The following is a 16,463-nucleotide window of genomic DNA, read 5'->3' on the forward strand; positions in this document are numbered from 1 at the left end:
CTTCGTAAAGAAGAAATTATCACACGTCAGACATGATGCACCGAAAACCGCACGACAACGTAAGCACTACACGAGCAATATTTACTCACCTCACTCTGCTGCATCTCACGGCTCCTGCAAGCAGCGCAGATTCTTCTAAGATGCAAGTGTACCGCTGTGGGCCGCAAATAGTTGCGCTGCGTTACCGACACGCTAGCGGCTGTCAGCTGTTGCAGGTAAACAAAGGCTGCCATTTTGCGTGAGCTCAACGGCATGGATTCGATGCACATCCGACTACTATGTGGCTACGGCTTCAAAAATAGAGCACTTGCGTTTGCATTTCTTTGGACTGCGGCAGCTTTTGCGTTGTAATGTAACAAAATGAATTTGCTTTGCGCAGCATGGAAGTCCGCTTTCATTAAGTGCTGTTTCACAAAACAAATTTGCTATACAGTCCCGGAAAAAGAGAAGAGAATACGAAAGAAACATCCGGCCAATGAAGGGAGCTTCTGATTGGACGATCCAAGAAACGTCGTGCCTACGTGTACACAATTTCCAAAATCGATGACGTCACGCGAAGAGGCATTGGCATGAAAAAAGGCATTCCTACAAAATAGCACCGCTGCACCATAGAGAAAGAAATTTCTTTCTCTATGGCTGCACTCGCGCCGCGACGGCCTCCGCTCTTGCTCTGGCGGCGAGCATGCTTGGCGTTGTCGAGGCGGTCGAACGCTCCGAACGGGCTGAGCGCGACGAATGCCGTGACTGCACAGAGCTTGCCATTTTCTCAGAGCATGCGAGACGAGATTGGTCCGGAATCACTTGAGCAGCGGGCGACTTGCGGTCTTGCGACGCCATGCCGTGTGTGGCTACGAGGCGAAAACCGAGCTTCGAAGCGCGGAGCCAGCGAGTCGAGCCGCCTAGGCCTAGGCGCTTTGGAGACGCGCGTGAGACGCCGACTCGGCGTTCATCGCGTTTTTACTGTTCTGATTCCGTGGCACGCGTTGGGGCTGCGGCCACTCCTCAGATAGTTAACGAGTCACAAACGCCAGGAAAATTAAAGCTTTATCCTGTGCATTTACAAACTCGTAAAAACGCGGTGCTGCCACAGTCGTGCAGCGCGAAAGAACAAAAGAGGCGAAGGCAGGGGGCGGACACTCCGTATACATCCCATTGGCCGTTTTCAAGCAGACGCTCTTTCGACGCTAGCGCCAAGGTCCCCTTCAGTTACGGCCCTAACCAATGGGCGACGCATTAAGCAAAATGGCGGCGAACATGATTGTTTACGTTGTCATGGCAACAGCAACAGCAGCCGCCCGGCGCCTCCTCTCCCAAACGTTTTTCTTTCTTTTTTGTTTTTATTATGCCGACCCGCTCCACTCCCTTTCCCCCTTTCCCCCATGCCGCGCGCGCCGCTCACTTTTTTTTTTGTTTTTACCCGTAAGCGGCGCGTTTTTCTTTTTTATAGCGCGCTTGTTATCGCGCGCCACACGCCAGCTCGCAAGCAATGCGCGGCGTAGCGCGCTCATTGCTTGCGAGCTGACGCGTGGTGCGCCGTGGGCTACGCGTTGGCACGCACGCAGTCTTGCCCATACTTATATTATACCAGCATGTGCCGTGATATAAAAAAAATTCCACTTCCAACACAACAGATGTTTAGTCTCGCTTTATTGACTTCGTTTCCGAAAAGAGATTTTTCTTACAACGTGGTGTGATACACGCTCAAAAAATGAACAATAGTGAGAGGTGCATGACATATACAAGAGTACTAAAGACAAAAGTTCACAGATGGTGAAATAAAAAAAGAAAGTGCTAGAAAACGCGAAGGCTATTTCATGTACACACATATAAAAACAAGATTTTTATATAACGTCCTCAAGACCTAAATGTAGACGAGCTCCTGATATGTGCACTAAGATATTGCACAAAATTGGACGACGTGCATGACATAGTCATAACAACTATAAAAAGGGAAAACTCACTGGTAATGGCAAAAACAATGACACGCAAAATACCTGAAAGATAGAATAAAATGCTAACATTGTTTGATTGAGAGCCATACCAAAAGGAAGCTTACTTATAAATCTGCACGAAAGTATATGAAATGCTTGACATGTTCATTACTGCTGAACAAATTGAAAAAAACATGGCAGAAAAAATAACATTGTACTAAAAACTGAAACACACATTATCACATTATTTTGCACTTGGCCACAACTTGAGTAACGGTGGCAAGGAGAACAGAAGGTAGTCGGCTTTTGCAGCAGCACATAGAAAACATTCGCAGAAAGGCTTATTCCTCAATCAAAGACCAGGTAAAACAAGCCAACACGACTTTTCTTTCTACCCGAATGCAATGCTTAGCAATAAAATTACGTCACTTAAGGCACTAAGTCGTACCTACTGGGCTCTCCCTTGTATAATAAACACGAACTGCAAAAATCTGCATGTAGGACGCTTGCAATGCTCATGCTTTCCAGAGGGAAAAAAAACGTATCATGCCTACACATGAAGGTTGTTCGCGCGGTTTTCCCATCGGGGGTTACTGAGATAGTACACAAACACTAACAGTAATTTTTCAGCTGTTAGTTGGTTTGCAAAACGTGATACACAGAAAAAGCACTGAGGGCAGTATGGAAAGCTGGGCAAGTTACTGATATTGCAGAATGCGACTTGGCACAGAAAAACACAAGTCACAGACCAGGTGACAATGAGGAGGAACATCTATTTGTCAGCTTTCTCTACCGGGAAGAAGCAAGTGTAGCACAATCAAGGCGCCACGACGTCCGGAGCCTCATGGAGTACACAAATGGACAGGGCTGTGTTCGTGTACATGCGCCTTCTGATGTCCTTGGGTCTGAGCGCTCACCTGTTGTCTTTAGGCACCCGGAACAACCTTGCAGGACTTGTTTTTGAGGTATTTGTGCACCACTGCACGATGCACGAGCGGTACGAGTCGTGAAACGGGTGAAACATCGCGGAACACAAGCACACAGCTGCCGAGGACCACTGAACTGACGAAACTAGCCACGTCGGTCAACGCACAGCAGCGCACGCATGTCGATGACAGTAGATAACAAAAATAAAGCGTTACGTAGCGGACTAAGCAGCAGCCGGGCCGGCGGGGATGGCACGGCGGCGCGGGCGCGTAGACAGTCGAAGGTGAGGGAGTTGAGAGGGTATTAGGAGAGAGGGCGTAGGAGAGGAGTTGAGCGGGGGGAAGGGCTTGGCCACCTGGATCGGCGCGCGTGCGCACGACGATCTACGAGGCCATGCAAGGGAAACGGATTTTTGCGTCGCCCATTACAGAGATGGCGCCAATTTCCTGTGCCACCGGAACCGGGGAGTGTCCCCCCCCTGGCGAAGGTTCCGTAAACAAGGCACTCCGAGAGGGAGAAAACGAGAGTGAGGGCGCACGGGGAGAAGGAAGAACAAGGGACGGGAGAGGAGTCCAATGTTCGCAGACGAGGGCGGCGCCCGGGCGAGAAACTTGAAATGGACGCGAGTCAGCACAGTGGCTTTATTACATGCAGTTGCTTCTAAGAGAACAGGCCGCCGCAGTTCAAAGGAACGCGTAGCGAGCGCTCTACTTTTTCACTCGGATTTGCTCCACCGCGCGCGCGCGCTCAAGATCGCGGAACAACACAGCACCGGAGAAAGGTGATCCGTACAGCGAGCTGCACCGCCGCATGCCGCCGCCGCGAAGGCCAAGGAAGATCGTATGTCAGCCATCTCGCGTCGCTACGAAAACACGACAGTCGTTCGTCATGCCTTGGATATAACAGCGAATCCTCCACGGTAAGTGAATTCTAACTTAGGTGCACATTCTCCGTATATGTCATGCTATCGCCAGGAAGTCGTCGCTGCGCTTAGCCGACGCGATTGACAAAAGATTGGGCATAGGCGCTGTGTCTCTCCATGTCAATCGAAAAAGCCAGTCGTCGCGATAACTACATGTGATTTTATCACGTTGCCGTTGTCCGTAAGAGCTTTAAAGATCGCAAACGCTGCTAGAACTATGGTATGTTCAATAAGACGCCAGGCGAGAGGACGCTTAAAATGGTTTGTTCACCAGCCCGTGATTCCGAGCCTATGCGGAGCGTGATTAGCGTGCGTTTTGTGTGTTTGAATTTATTCAGTTTAGCAGTCTACTGTGTACGGAACGCTGTTGAACTAAGGAATCACATAACAGAAGGCGTCATTTTGCTGGCAGCATGCTTTTTTTTATAAGTAAACCGCGCGCTTGACGGTGTCTCGCGCAGGGGGAATCTGCGACCACTGAAGTTACGTGCAGCAGCAGTGCTAGTTAGAAACTTTGCCGCAGGCATTCAGCTGCATGCTGCAAGAGGTCAGTTGAGCGCGTTATCTTGAACTTACTGAAAACGCATGAGGAATCCATGTTTCATGCTGAAAAAAGTATGAACCCCATATAAGCGATCTTGCACGCGGCGGCTACAAGCGACGCGATGGAGATGGCTGTCGCGTTCGCTCGTCGCCTACAAGTCGTACTCCGTGCGAGCGACGATATTGAGCGACGCCTCTCCGGTGTTGCCGGCATGAGGGCTGCAATCACGCGTGACGCGTGCTTTAGTAATTTACGTTGATGTATTTTACTAAAAAAGTAGCATAAAATATGTCCGGAGGTCTTGCCGTAGGTTCTTATCCTTGCACGTATAAAAATTGAATCATTTGCTCGTTCCGCGCTACAATCGGTAGTATTTGAGCGATGTACATCTAGTTCCGGCTTCGTGCTATTGGCTAGTCGCTCATTGCACTTTCGGGCGACGAGCGATGATTTCTAGATTTTCAGAACCGAGCCATCTGTTCAAGCGACGGCCCGTTTCGTCGCTCGTCGCCGTCGCGCACTAAATCGCTCTCACAGTGTTTATCCCTAAGACTGAACTGTTTTTGCTCATGTATTGAAATGGTGTGATTATAGGTAGGTCTGGTTTTGTCTCCTGTTGCGGTTTTCGTGCATGGTGCGAAAGTGAAAGGATGCTTATGCCTACGAACTCGGTGAATTGTCGAGCAGCTAGTTATGCATCGGCATCGAATATAACGGCTGCTGTGTGGAATTACAATTGCAAGGGCGCTTTGCATACGCTTATTGTTTTGGACATGCCTTTGCATTTGCTAATATGAGTTGTCGTGTCAGAGTTATGTCATATGAATAGCTAAATCAGCCTTCCTTTGGGGGTTGCAAGCGTAATGTGTGCATTTTGCTATTGCATGGCAGATCAAAATGTGTTTATCGCTTGAATATTTTTAGTAGAGAAATAAAATATCAAAATAAAATGTTTCTTTAATTCCGTGTTACCAGTCTGTCGTACACAGAAAAATAGGTTGGTGTAATAAACCAATAACTGCGGTTTAACTGCAACTTTTACATGCCTTCAAGAATCTAAAATGCTAGATTTCAAACTGCAGCAGTGGTCGGGTCTGTCAAAAATGAACTGCATTGTGCACCTCATACATGAAAATAAGTTCATGCCTTTTAGTAAGCTTAGATGCAGGCCGCAGTGAACTTTCTTGTTATTATTGAAATGTGGGTAAGCTTGCCATAACAAGCCTCGTTGCCCTTTTTTATAGGCACATCCATATATCCATTGAACTGAAGGACAATATTTTCATCCCTACTGAGCATCATGTTTCCAGCTATAATCCTCAAATTATGGCTTCAGCAGTGGCACAACCAGCGATGGTGCGGGGCGCACACTTGGCACGTGCTTAGGATGTGTCACAAATGGTGTTTGCGATACATCAGGCTCATGACAGACCTACGATGTCTGAAAATGACCAATATTCTATTCATTAGCAGGAGTATTCTAACATTCGTGCCGAACGAGGATGAACTGTCCGTTATTTCTTTTTTGTGTAAATCTAAAATTGAAGTTAATTTAGCAGTTGACTGTTGCAGTCATTTAGATGTTTTGCATGCATTTCACTAAGAAGACTAAGAGCTAAGACTTTCTTTTATTGCCATGGCCTTGACTGTCTTGATGTTGTTTTGCACCATGCCCTTGTGTTGACTTTTGCATTTCATATTTTTCAGGCACCCGCTTTATATAACTCAAGAAGGCAGCTGCAAGGACACGAGGATGTGAAAGAGCCAGTGCAGCGCGACTTCACGTAGTGCAGAGGAGCCAATGCCAGAAAATCAAAATACATTGCCATGCAATTTGGACAAGAAAACTAGTATGTGGGTATATTGGGTGTACCATTTGACCAAACGTAACCAAAATCAAGATACAGTATGTTACACCAAGATGAAAATTCTCACGTGCTCCAGGCAGTCATCTTAACATGGTATATTTATGTAATGTCTCCGATTGGAAAGTCAAATCAAGTATGTTCTCTGGAGACAAACACATAGCAGCAAGTGTCATTGAAAAGTTAGAAATGTGTTTTGAAAAAGCTGATTAGTTCTGAGAAGTGACTGCTTTTTGTCTTGCCTCTCAACAGATACATCCATGTGATAAAAAAATAGTGGTACAATGAAATTGCATATTTGCTTAGTGACATGATACATACTTGCAATGAGCACGGTGCCTGTGTTTACTATAAAAAGCAACAGCCCATGCTTGTTTAGGTTAGGCCCACTACAACATGCAGGCATGGGTAATTGGCGCTTTTTTTTTATTTCTGTGTCGTAAGGTTTATTGACGTGCGTATAAGTGCAATGGCACGCAGTATGGCTAGTACAAAAAAAGGGGCGGGGGGGGGGCAGATATATATAGCTCACTGTACACGACACAGGGCAAAGGAAATCCGTGTTCAGCAACCATGTTAAATGCCATGTACGTAAATTTTACAACGCTACTCATTCGAAGCGCGCACAGGTGCATACTGAAGAAAAGTGTTCCAGGGTACATAACTTAGTCCGTAATTTACACTAATTTTGCTCTAACCACAAGACATATTAATTTGAATATACTGCTCGGAAAAACCTAGAGCGAATTAAATTGTGTGTCAGCTTCGTGTGTATACATATAGTCTTTCCTATGCATTAGGTTTTTTGCGTAATGCATTACCAGTTGACAGCCTATCTTATGTGTACTCTGTTTACATTACAGTTGTTTATTAGTTTACTCATTTGTTTTGCAACCTATGAAATGCTGGTGTATATATATTTTCAACATTTGACATAACCCTGTATGTTTTGTAGGGACAACCCAAGACGTGCATTTCTCAGCACCCTGTCAACTGCCAGAAGTGACTCGAACACAGGCCACCAGTAAGTGGACATCAGTTGCAATTTCACATTATGCAGTTGGCTGCTGCCTTGTACTGAGGCTTTTTTTTTTAATCAGATGGTGGTGTCGTTCTAATGTACATTTTGACCACAAAGGTGCGATCATGTCTCACAGAGGCATATATGCTTGCTATTCTCTGCGAGGGACGTGTTCTCGTGTTCGTGAAGCATTTGTGTTTGGCAGTATTGTCGCCCAATGAGTCAGATATAAACACTGTAACTCGCCACTGCTGTGAAGTAGTTACGCGAAACACAATATATTATGACGCTGTAAAGTTATTTCATTAATTCGAAGGAAAATTTTGCAGCAGGAAAAAAGATTGCTCTTCCAGGTAAACATGTCTTTTTCTCACAAGTTATTTAACCAAACCGTGGATGCGTGAAATTCGTGACTTATGAATAGATTTTAATTCATCCTTTAGTAATGCTTCTAAAAGAGACTAGAAATAGCATGTGACTACCTCTCCAATCAGCAGATCATACACTTAGTCATAAGTGGTAGTTCCATGCAGTCTCGCACTCTATATAACCTTTCCGTTCAGCAGCATTGGAACTGGCGGCTGCGTTTTCAGAAGGAGGAGTGCACTTGGCACTGTATATGTATGTGTGAATTCGGTTTTCTTTGTATGTGTCGGCTCACTGACACAAACAGTGCAAAAATCAGTTGTACCATGAGGCTGATGACGCCTTCTGCTGCTAGAAATGCGGCACTTCATATATTATAGTACTGCATGACATTTAAATCAAAGCTAGCACATAAGATGATCAAGAAAACTAACCGCTGTTATAGCTGTTTTCCTCAAAGAAAGCTTGTCCTTCATGGACTGTGTTAATCTGAGCTCTCCACCGATGTTTCAGTAGTATTATCCCTTGGTGAGTGAGAGATTGGGGGCAGTTAATCGTGTCAGTCTTTAAGTGGTGTCCTAATTATGTGTATTTGTTCCAACAAAGTTGACTAGATTACTTTATTGTGTTGTGTAAAGCTTATGAAACCATCAGCAACTAGTGAGTTGCTAACATGCATGTGCATTTGTCACTATACAGGTGGCACTCGGCTGTACCACTGCAGTGCTGCGGAAATTGCCAGCACCAGCGGCTTTGCAACAGCTGTTTCACAGCATGTCGGTATGTGCTAATCTATAGTTTTGTTGGGATGAGTTAGTATTATAGACCACTGCTACTCTGTATTGTGACAGATCCATATGATAAGTGATGTAATGGGCACAGCGAAAACATGTGAATGTTTTACTATGCTACATAAAAGGCTCTCCTTTTCGTCACTGGAGCAGGGGAGAAGAGCATGCAGGTACTCCTGAATGTACATATAGTTCAAAACATGAGAGACATATATATATATATATATATATACACACACATACAATTAAACTAAAATCAGGGACATTCCATCTTTCATTTTGAATTCACTTGTACAGCGCAAAGATACAACACAGACCACAGAGAAGCCCGCATGTTAACAGGTATGATACACACAATAATTGAACAGATTTGATACTTCAGGTGTACTATTTTATGCAAGGGGGAAGGGAAAGGGGATAAAACCAGAAAAAAGAGTGGAGTGGAAAATAAAGGAATCGTGCCAAAAAGCATGAGAAACATTGTGCAGCCAGGATCGCCAGCAGGACATCTAAAAAGCACTGATAAAATTGCATACAGGGCAACCTTACGTATTGTTTGTTTCAATCAACTCAGATCACATGCAGCCATTACTGCAATCAAGTTGTTTCCTTATGTCATGTGGGAATGTTGTGGGCCCAAAAAACTGTTTAGAGCTGAAGGATTATGTTCCATGCTAGCCTCATTACCTGCTTTTTATCATATTGTTATCAGCTGCTTATGTTAGGGACAAAAAGTAAGAGTACGAGCTTTTTCCTAATTCGCCATTCCACACAGCATGTCTTTGTGACTATATGTACACGCAGATGATCCATAGATGAAAAATATTCAGTACAGTAGAATCTCATTACAAGATACACTTGGTTGTAAGAGACATCTGAAAATGGTTTGGTTGGTTTGCCACATTAACAACACTGTACACAAGAGTCACCTTTGTTACTAACGACTTTTTAAGTATTCACTACTTCGAAGGGACACAACCCAGACACATTCACTTCATGCACCTTGTGTGCTCCAAAGGGCGTAAAGATCACGCAATCCTCACACAGGTCAAGTGCGCATGTATCTTTAGCATGAACTAGAACAGGAGGGCAACGAGGACAGTGCAGGGCAGAAAGTGTCAACAGATGAAGCTGACGAGCGTCTAAGAGCACCTCAAAGGCACTGCGAGCAACAAGGCTTGCAAAGTGAAGTGTTTAACTTCCAGAAGTTAGGGAGTAAGCTAACACAATCTACAGTCACTAAAAAGCTGTGAATGTCTTCTTTAAAGGGCCCCTAAATCACCGAGGTTGAAATTTAGTTGCGGTGTTGCAGTTGTACATGTTAAGGCAACGAACACGTAGCCACGAGAATTTTTCAAAACGGTGCAGTAATAGTGGAGCTACGTGTTTGATTATCGAAAAGTAGTCCCCGCTCATTTTACTCTTTCATCTGGTACACGCCATCTGGACAGTATCGTCTTTTCCTCACCTAGTACACCTCCAAATGTTACGGGACAGGCCATCACTAACGAGCTCTGTTGCTGCCGCGCAGGCCCGTCATCCTGCGAGGGGTGGCGCTAATGACCTTGCCAATACAATGGAACTGTATGGTGACTCTAGTTAAAGAGCCTCATAGGGAGATCCTTCTGTTGGCATTTCTATTCTTTGCCCCCATTGGCTGCCCACAATGGCATCGCGAGCAACGCGATAAGGAAGAAGGAGTGTGTATTTGCTTGCAGGCCTTGCCGGCAGTCCTACACTTTCGTTCGACCAATCGACAGCACCGGAAACTGGTGACATCATAAGAGACAGCCTGGCGATGTCAGGACAAACTGGGGGCTGCAGGATACGTCCAGAGAGGCGCACGGGGTCGTTTTCGTCATATTGTGATGCTCCCACAGTGCTACGCACTGTGGCGTTTGGCGTCGTCAATTGTGACGGCATTCTGATTTTGGTGCGCATGTTTACTTGAAATGTTCAAAAAATGTCAAGAAGTGGTTTAGAGGCCCTTTAAGCCACCCTGAGCAATTATTCCTTCAGATATATCTAAACATACTTTAGTGATGATGCATAATAAGGTGATCTAGTCTGGCTCCTCAGTGTTTTAAAATTTTTGGTTTCGAGAGACATGCTTCCCGTGCCTCTTGAGTATCTCTTCTAATGAGGCTTAACTGTAATGTACGCACACAATTGTGTAACTCCTCCTGCAAGTATTATTCCTTAAGCCTGGTCACTGATGTGCAAAGCTTGTGGTTATGTTTTGATGTCCGTACTTTTTAGAGCTATGTTTATTAATTCAGGCTGTTCTTATTGGTTCTTCGATGCAGGAGACAATGCCTACGAAATTATTGGCCCTGATGACGAGAGCCCTCAAGGAGCAAACGACATCTCTGTTGCAGAAGTGAGCCCGATACCACCTGAAGTTACCATGACAGGTGGCACGGCAGCAATAGATACAGAGACGGCCATGTCTACTGCAGCTGCAACAGTGTACGAGGCAAGCAGTGGTGTGTCAGCATCAGCAGCAGTGTCAGAAGGAACCGCACCAGGCCTGGTAGAGCAACATGTGTGCTATCACTGTGACTTTTTTGTAGTGCATACAACTCATTTGCTCAACATACAAAAGCTTTTCACCACGACTGTGAGCCAGTGTTCTTGTGCAGCAAGTGCAAGACTAAGTTAGGTGTTATAACACAGTACAAGCATCACTTTAAAATATGCAAACATATTACAGTTGTTGCCTCCCCAGCCAGCCCACATAGCGACAACAACGTGGAACACATTGTGGGACACACCTCTTCCCCATTAGAAGATAGTATAGACTGTCAGTGTTGCTGCTAGATTAACTGGTCTTTGTAGGCAACTAGAAGGACAACACAGGTGTCATAATATTGTTGTTTATGTTGTTGTTGAAGAGGTAAAAAAGAAGTTTGATGCAGCTGAAGTGCCAACTGATATTGAGCAAATCAAAAACAACCACCTGAGAAAGCAACACTACCGAAATTTGGGTATCTATGTGCCGCCAACTCTGGTAAAGATGGCATAGGACAGAAGTGTGATGAAAATCACACAGACACTGCTGTTCCATCACTGGTCACAGTGAGCACTGACTTGTAGGGCAAGAGAGTCAACTGAAACGAACATTATGGCATAGTGTCATGATCCCATGTGACCACTTTCCATGTTATTTTGCATGATACAGCTCAACCTCCAGAAACGAGACTGCAACTTGTCTGTAAAAAGCTTTCACAAAAAATTATTCAAAACACTATTAACACAGCAGTATCTTTTTTTTGTGGGTTCGAGGTTCCCGGGTGTCCAATAATGCAAAAATTGCGGAAAAAAAGAACATGTGTCGTACTTACACCTTTTTAATAAGTACGAGGGGGACAGAACTTTTCTAGTCATGCATCTTCATCATACTATAAAGTTTTTAAATGCCTTTTATAATTATTATTACCAGTTATACCTGAATACATTGTATGCATTTAGCAGGTGTAAAATCAGGTCAGTTGGATCAGATGCCTTATCTGCAAGGGAGCCCTATATTCAAGAAATGTGAATTAAAATAGGTACGTTAGAGACGCAGTCTTTCAGCACTTTGTTCCTTGTGGTTTAAGCATTGCTCAATACTTTTGTGGATGGCAGTTTTAACCGGCACAGCAATGCGCTTTGTCACGGTCACGTGTCTTCAAAGCGGTGTTTACCATTTGTGTTGATCTGTTTGTGTATTGATAGAGCAAGTTTTTATTTATTTTTTCCGCATTCTTGTGCTTGCACTAAGCTTGTATAAGGCAGTTACAAAATGGGCGTCACTATAACGAACTGTTCTGTTGAGCTTACACTTGCAAATAATAGTGTTCAGATGGCCGCACTTCCATGTAGGTGCACCGATAGCTTGGGTATGTTCTCATGTTTGTATAAATCTTATATAAGCTAGTTACAAATTGTATGTCACTAAGCATTGTGATATTCTTTAAAGAACTGCTTGGTTGGTTGTACACTTGTGAATTAGTATTGAGGCGGTGGTATTTCCATGTAGGCGCACTGCTAGCTTTCTGTGTGCTCACGTGTTTGTATTAAGCTTTTACAAAGGAGTTACAGCATGTACGTCACTAAGCGCCGTGATATTTTTAAAGAACTGCTTTGTTGGTTTTACACCTGTGAGTAATAGTACTCGGGTGGCACTAGTCGTGTCACACAGGGACCATTTGTATACATTATGCTCATGTAAAGCAGTTACAAAGTGTATGTCACTAATCACTGTGATATTTGTTGAAGAATTGCTGTGATGGTTTTACACATGTGAATAATAGTGGTCAGGACACAGTACTTGCGATGTATAGTGGAATTTATACAGTGCCAAGACATGGGCTGTATACGTACCAAAAGAAATGTATTTCATTATATTGTTGTGATTATTACTGCTTGGATTTTATTAAACTCTAATAACGTTTTTTCTTGTATCTATTGAGGTATGGCAATTTGTCATGCAACCAAACTGAGGACCTGAAGTTGTGCATACAAATAAACAGCTAATTTAAGAGTATACTGCTCATATTCTGCGAAACCAGTTTAACAAATCTTGTACTACAATGCTGGAAAAATGACAGAGCTGACAGGGATGTACAGAAAGACTTCTGCACTGGCTGAAGGACTGCCCCACACTGGAGTTGGTAATGTTGCGTTTATTGGAGTAGAACAGTAAGTGCACTTCTATTAAAAATGGGACAGTCAATGCAGAAACAAGGCAGACGAGCAGATGTGGCACATTTTTTTCAGGGCCCTCCATGCCTACTACTGCATTTCTAGTCTTCCTGTGCTCTTCGTATAAGCCCCTGTTCAGCCAAGGTTTTTACTCCATGACAGTTGTTCTACTGGGTTCGTAGCAATATTGAAGAAAAAAATGCAATGGTTTTCAAGAACTTTCGAGGCCCCGACACAGTAACTTCAAGGACCTCGTGCGATTTTTTAGTAGTTTGGACAGGCAATAACTTGTTCATTAACATCGTTAACTTTAATGCAAACAAAAGAAAACAAAACAAATCACATTTCACTGATTTCAAACATTTGAAAGACTGCTAATTTGCCTTTCACCGCCAATCACTAAAGGCACACAAGGAAGCATTTCAAGAAAGCGCTCAGTTTTTCTGCAATAGCACAATTAACTACTTGGACCTGCAACATTTGCAGTTTTTGAATACTGTCTGGTTTGACAGTGTATGTGATGTCATCTGTTGCCTCAGCTTTTCACCACCAAATAAGCAAGTCGTTTGTAATTTCCTTTTATTGCGTCTGTAGCTCTCGATTTACTCATCACGGCTTTTTTTTTTTTGAATGCCTGAACTGTTCAGCTTCCTGCTTCTGCTCCTCCAAGTACATTTGTCGCCGGTTCCGTGTGCCTAAAACTGGTATCTGCAGCTCCTTTGTAATTTCAACTTTGAGGATGTCACTTTCCTTCTATTACCTCCGCAGAGGATTCTCTGTGACATGCGAAGAGTGTCACAGAAGGGAAAAAAACGCTTGGCAATGTCTGCTAAGTCTAGCCAAGTGTACAAATTTAAGGACTTTCCAGTACTTCTAAAAATTCCAGGGTTTTCAATGCCTTGAATATGGCATTTTAGAAATAAAAGGTTTTCAAGGATCGCTACAAACCGTGGATTCTAGCACCTAAATAATTTTACAAGCTTATTTTGGCATGGAGTTAGGAAATTCATGCTTTTTAGCTAACGCTGCGCTATCTCTGTACATTGCCACGAGAGCGCAACCATTTTGGAGCAAAGCAAAATACTGAAAGCTTTTAATACCACTCTTTTTCTATGGAGCTTCGTATTGCCTAGTTAAGTTTACGAATGTGCCTGGTTTTGGTGGGCGTTTCTTCGACATCTTCTGTGAGAAGCAGATGACTAACCCCCATATTCAGAAATGTATCTTAATACAAAGCTCATGCTTGACTTTATATAAACGACGCCTGGTGCGAACGTCCCCTAGACGCTCACTGCCTTTCTTTTGGTGCGTTCATGGCTTGCGTCATTCAAGTCAAGCATGGGCTTCAAGTTATGATGCATTTCTGAATATGAGGGTAAGCGTGCGCAATTCCGGGCAACGCGTTGTGCCATAGACACTGAGAGGAAACGGGGAAAAGAAAGTTAACGCCCTATGCTCCTAAACTTTTGCCTACCTGTGGTGTGCGTGTATCGTGCAAGAAGGAACAGCGCAAACACCAGGACGAAAAAAAGCATCAACCACACCAGTGCTTCGTGGTGTGGTCCATGTTTTTGAGTCGTCCTTGCGTTGCGCTGTTTCTTCTAAAATGCTCAACCAACTAGCCGACAAGTCCATCCTGTGCATATATATTGAACACACGTATGAATTTAGATGGTCTTCGAAGCTTTTAGAACGAGCACTGCCACAGGATACGAGCAGCGCACGCGTAACAAGTGGACACATTAGTCATTTAAACATGCGTGCCAATGCATGTGACGCGGCTATCGGCATAAGCAGTCTCCAAATGCTGGAATGCATGCTCTTCAAAACGCTAACGATCCGCTGCTAATGCAGGACAACAGCTCACAGCGGACTGAACCGAACTCTAAACTAATGCACTTGAAAAGAACGCCTACACGGCAGCGTGAGGCACGTCGAAATGCCTGGTACTGGCGTCGCAGTTAACCACATACGAATGGAACTGGCGGAAAAAATAAACAGAAATGCTCACCAGTATACGCGCGACTTAAATTCACATACGTGGATGGTTGGCACGATACTTTGTATCCGCGTATTTTCGGAGAACATATAATGCATGGACTGGAAAAGCACTCGATCGTGAGCTGAACGGCACATTTGTTATTTTCCTGGGGTGACGACAAGCCGTGAATAGTTCTCACGTCGTCGTCTACGTTGTATTCCTTCGTTAGTCGTAGCAATGAATGGAAATGATGCAAACGCAAACGTATTCCAGTACACAACAGCACAGCACACTGCAGAGAAACTCCACCCACCGCAGCCGATTCCTCAAATACATTTGTTATATATATAACCTCTAAAACAACACGACTGAGCGTGGTGGCTCTGTGGTGTAATGGTTAGGATGTGTGCTTTGAATTGTATAGATGCCGAGTGTACGCGGGTTCGAATCCACGTGATGTATAGGGCAATGTGGCTCTCCATGTCTGTGTGATTCCTTCGTCTATTGTGTTTTAATTAGACTATGTCTCTCCTGATTGTGAAATGTGCGAAGATAATTGCGGATGAAATGTTAATTAGCTTTTTTTTCTCCGCAGTGGCGTTCGCGACGCATACGCATAAGGCCGATTCCGAGCAGTCACGCCTCATGGTAGGCATCAAATGCCAGGAAAAAGGATTTTAAAATCCTGCATAACTTTGCTTACGCCTATTCTGTAGGCCGCTTGGAATTGGGCTACTGACTCTGAGGAGCCGCCTAGGGAACGGTATATCAGCGACCCTAATTTGATCTGATTTCCTGCCTGCATGCGTGGCCAGGTCTTCGCTAAGAGGGTATTGGGAAGAGTACTAGCACTCTGTTTGGGGGAGTAGAAGTACTCGGTCTGGTGGAGTGCCATGACCCCTGCGGTGAGAGTATTATCACTCTGCGGAAGAGTACTAGCACTCCCTGTGGGAAGAGTATTATCACTCTGCGGAAGAGTACGAGCAATCCCTGGCGGTGGAGTAACAAAACTCTGTCAACAGGAGTTGACCTACTCTCTATCAAAGAGGGTCGTTCTACTCTCGAAAAGAGAGTGAAATATGGGACAAGCCGCTGCTCCCTCAAAGGGTGTGCCCGGCACTCTCTTTGTTTTTAGAGTGTACATGACGATCCGACCGCTGGACTCCTCGGAATTTCCCGGACACTATCGAGGATACAAGAAAAGTATTATTGGCCGCGCCTGACCGCTGACGTCGCCCGTTATGTCAGAACATCCCGAGACTGTCAGCGACGCAAGACACCACCGACAAGGCCAGCCGGATTACTACAGCCAATCGAGCCTCCTTGCCGACCATTCCAGTAGATCGGGATGGACTTGCTGGGACCCTTTCCGACATCAACAACCGGAAATAAGTGGATCGTCGTGGCGACGGACTACTTCACCCGCTTC

General features: G+C 44.5%; 2 protein-coding genes across 4 annotated transcripts in view; one reads left to right on the forward strand and one right to left on the reverse strand.

The window, feature by feature from the left end:
• LOC135910434 (carboxypeptidase M-like) overlaps window positions 1–16,463 on the reverse strand; it is a 314,184-nt gene that overhangs the window by 211,242 nt on the left and 86,479 nt on the right. The gene's annotated exons all lie outside the window — the stretch shown is intronic.
• LOC139048352 (uncharacterized) lies at window positions 3,711–11,113 on the forward strand. Its single transcript, XM_070522747.1, has 5 exons — window positions 3,711–3,777; window positions 6,032–6,174; window positions 7,145–7,213; window positions 8,276–8,356; window positions 10,674–11,113. Exons 2-5 carry the CDS (start codon window positions 6,126–6,128, stop codon window positions 11,027–11,029), a joined length of 555 nt encoding a protein of 184 aa, XP_070378848.1. The 5' UTR covers window positions 3,711–3,777; window positions 6,032–6,125; the 3' UTR covers window positions 11,030–11,113.

Source organism: Dermacentor albipictus, chromosome 8 (assembly GCF_038994185.2).
Source record: "Dermacentor albipictus isolate Rhodes 1998 colony chromosome 8, USDA_Dalb.pri_finalv2, whole genome shotgun sequence".
NCBI classification, from domain to species: Eukaryota; Metazoa; Arthropoda; class Arachnida; order Ixodida; family Ixodidae; genus Dermacentor; species Dermacentor albipictus.

Bases quoted from the DNA above. Each gene is read 5' to 3' on its own strand.
- LOC139048352 (XM_070522747.1), top strand. From the start codon at position 6,126: ATGCCAGAAAATCAAAATACATTGCCATGCAATTTGGACAAGAAAACT. The intron at 6,175-7,144 runs GTATGTGGGTAT...TATGTTTTGTAG, and splicing joins CAATTTGGACAAGAAAACTA to GGACAACCCAAGACGTGCAT. The intron at 7,214-8,275 runs GTAAGTGGACAT...GTCACTATACAG, and splicing joins GACTCGAACACAGGCCACCA to GTGGCACTCGGCTGTACCAC.